General features: G+C 59.5%; 1 protein-coding gene across 1 annotated transcript in view; it reads left to right on the top strand.

Moving 5' to 3' along the window:
* Window positions 1-1,114: 1,114 nt before the first annotated feature.
* LOC105557363 overlaps window positions 1,115-2,232 on the top strand; it is a 1,711-nt gene continuing 593 nt past the window's right edge. The window contains exon 1 of the mRNA XM_012004582.1: window positions 1,115-2,232. Coding sequence (XP_011859972.1) covers window positions 1,838-2,232 — 395 coding nt within the window. The 5' untranslated portion in view covers window positions 1,115-1,837.

Here is a 2,232-nt window from a genome sequence, read left to right as displayed (position 1 = left end):
AGATTGCCGCCCAGCCTCCGACTGCCATCCCACTCCGCGGATCCTGGGTGCCAGTTTACCGCGGAGGTCCGGCCCCTCCCCCCGGAAGACACGGACCACGTCCGAGTCAACCGCGGGGAGGACACGTCTTCCGGCCCACCCTTCGGCTAGGACTACGTCCCAATACCTCCGGGGTCCGGCTCTCCCCCGCCAGCAAAGCCCGTCCACGACGAGCCCGCCGACGGAGGAGCTCCCCTTGCCACCGCCCCCTGCCGGAACACCGGCGTGCAATGGGTGACGGTGGCCTCCCCCCGAATCCCAGATGCCTGCCGGAGCACCGGCGTGCAATGGCATCTGCGATTCCCTCCCTCTCGGTGCTGGTGGGAGGAGCAAGCTCCCCCCTATCGGCCCCAGCAGCCGGAGGTTTGAAGTCGGGGTACCTCATCCCCTACCAGCGATCGGCGGGCTCGTCCACCACACGTGTGGTGAACGAGTCCCCCTTAACGGGGTCGCTGGACCCCGTCCGCCCTTAAAAGGGCAGAGACGGTACTCCGGCAGCGAGCACCCCAGGCCGGGAGGCCGCCGATGCTAAAGCGCGCCGACAGCCGCCCACCCGGAGCGCACGCCCCCGGAGCCCCGCCCGGGCTGCCGGACCCTAACCCGGAAAACGTCCAAGCGGCCCCGACAGCCCCCCGCCTACGGCCCTGGACCCCGACCTGGGAAACGTCCCAGCGGCTCCAAGGGCCCCGGGCCGCCGGGCCCTGCCTCGGAATACGTCCGAGCGGCCCCGTCAGCCCGTCTACCCGGGTGGGGCGGCCCCCCGACTCCCCCAACACGGGGAAGGTCGCAGAGCCGTCCCCCCAGTCCCGGCCGAGTCCACCGGGGGAGATCCCCACGGCACCCGGACAACGGGACTCCCTCCGACCCCGGTGCCCGTAAGAGCCGTAGCCCGCGGACACCGGTGACCATCCTTCCTCCACAGCCCTGGACCCCGCCTGGGAAGCGTCCCAGCGGCTCCACGAGCCCCAGGCTGCCGAGCCCTGCCTCGGAATAAGTCCGAGCGGCCCCGACAGCCCGTCTCCTCGGGCGGGGCGGATTCCCGATCCCCCCAACATGGGGGGATCGAGAGATCCGCCCCCCCGTCCCCAGCGAGCTCCCCGGGGAAGACACCCGTGGAACCCGGTGAAGGGGACACCCCTACCGGCGAGTGGCCTCGGTTCTGCCCCGACATGACCGTCGGGGCAGCCGATACCGGAGTCGCCGGGCTCCATACCTCCCCCCATAAACTGGAGGGAGGGTGGTACGCTCTTGGTCAGCGGACGCCCGGCCAAAGGAACCGCCGGAGCCTAAAGCGGCACACAGACGGTTCCAGGCCGAACGCCCGCCTAAGCTCCCCCACCACGACAAGGTGGCGCACCAACGGGGGAGTGATTTCCTACATCTAGTTTATGACTTCGCAACTCAAAATAACATCGAGAACCCATTCAAAAATGGTAAGGCAGGCGAAGATTGGTTTGCTGGTTTTAAGCGGAGACACCCTGATATTGTGCTACGATCACCTGAGCCCACTTCTATTGCTAGAGCAAGAGGCTTTAATAGACCACAGGTGGAGCTGTTTTATTCACTTTTGTGGGAGCAGATTCAGAAGTTTAATTTTGATGCGACAACTATTTACAATATAGATGAGACAGGCGTGAGAAACTCGACTTCAAAGCCACCAAAGATTTTAAGTACAAAAGGAAAGAAGCAAGTTGGAGTTATTAGTAGTGTTGAAAGAGGTCAACTCACAACTGTCATATGCTGTTGTAATGCTGCTGGCACATATGTTCCGCCATTTTTTATTTTTGCGCGAAAGCGGATGCAAGAACGGCTTTTAGATGATGCCCCTCCAGGTTCCCAAGCTACGGTGAGCGATAATGGTTGGATAAATGGAGAAGTTTTCTTGGTATGGCTTCAATATTTTGTTGAAGTAGTTCGTCCAAATGAAAACCGAAAAGTTTTATTACTGCTTGACAATCACGAATCTCACAAATATTATCCAGCCTTGGAATTTGCATCGAAAAATCACATTATTTTCGTCTCATTTGCTCCACATACAACTAACAAAATGCAGCCGCTAGATGTTGCTGTTTATGGACCTATAAAAAAGTACTTTGAGCAAGAGGTAAACGTTTTTCAGAAAAACCACCCAGGGTGGATTATCAATCAGTATGACATTGCTAAACTTTTTGGAAGAGCCTACAGCAAAGGTGC

Source organism: Vollenhovia emeryi, unplaced genomic scaffold (assembly GCF_000949405.1).
Source record: "Vollenhovia emeryi isolate VEMERY1.0 unplaced genomic scaffold, V.emery_V1.0 DF939506.1, whole genome shotgun sequence".
Lineage (NCBI taxonomy): Eukaryota > Metazoa > Arthropoda > Insecta > Hymenoptera > Formicidae > Vollenhovia > Vollenhovia emeryi.
Note: the sequence above shows the minus strand (reverse complement) of the source record. Positions and strands in the feature narration are given on the sequence as shown.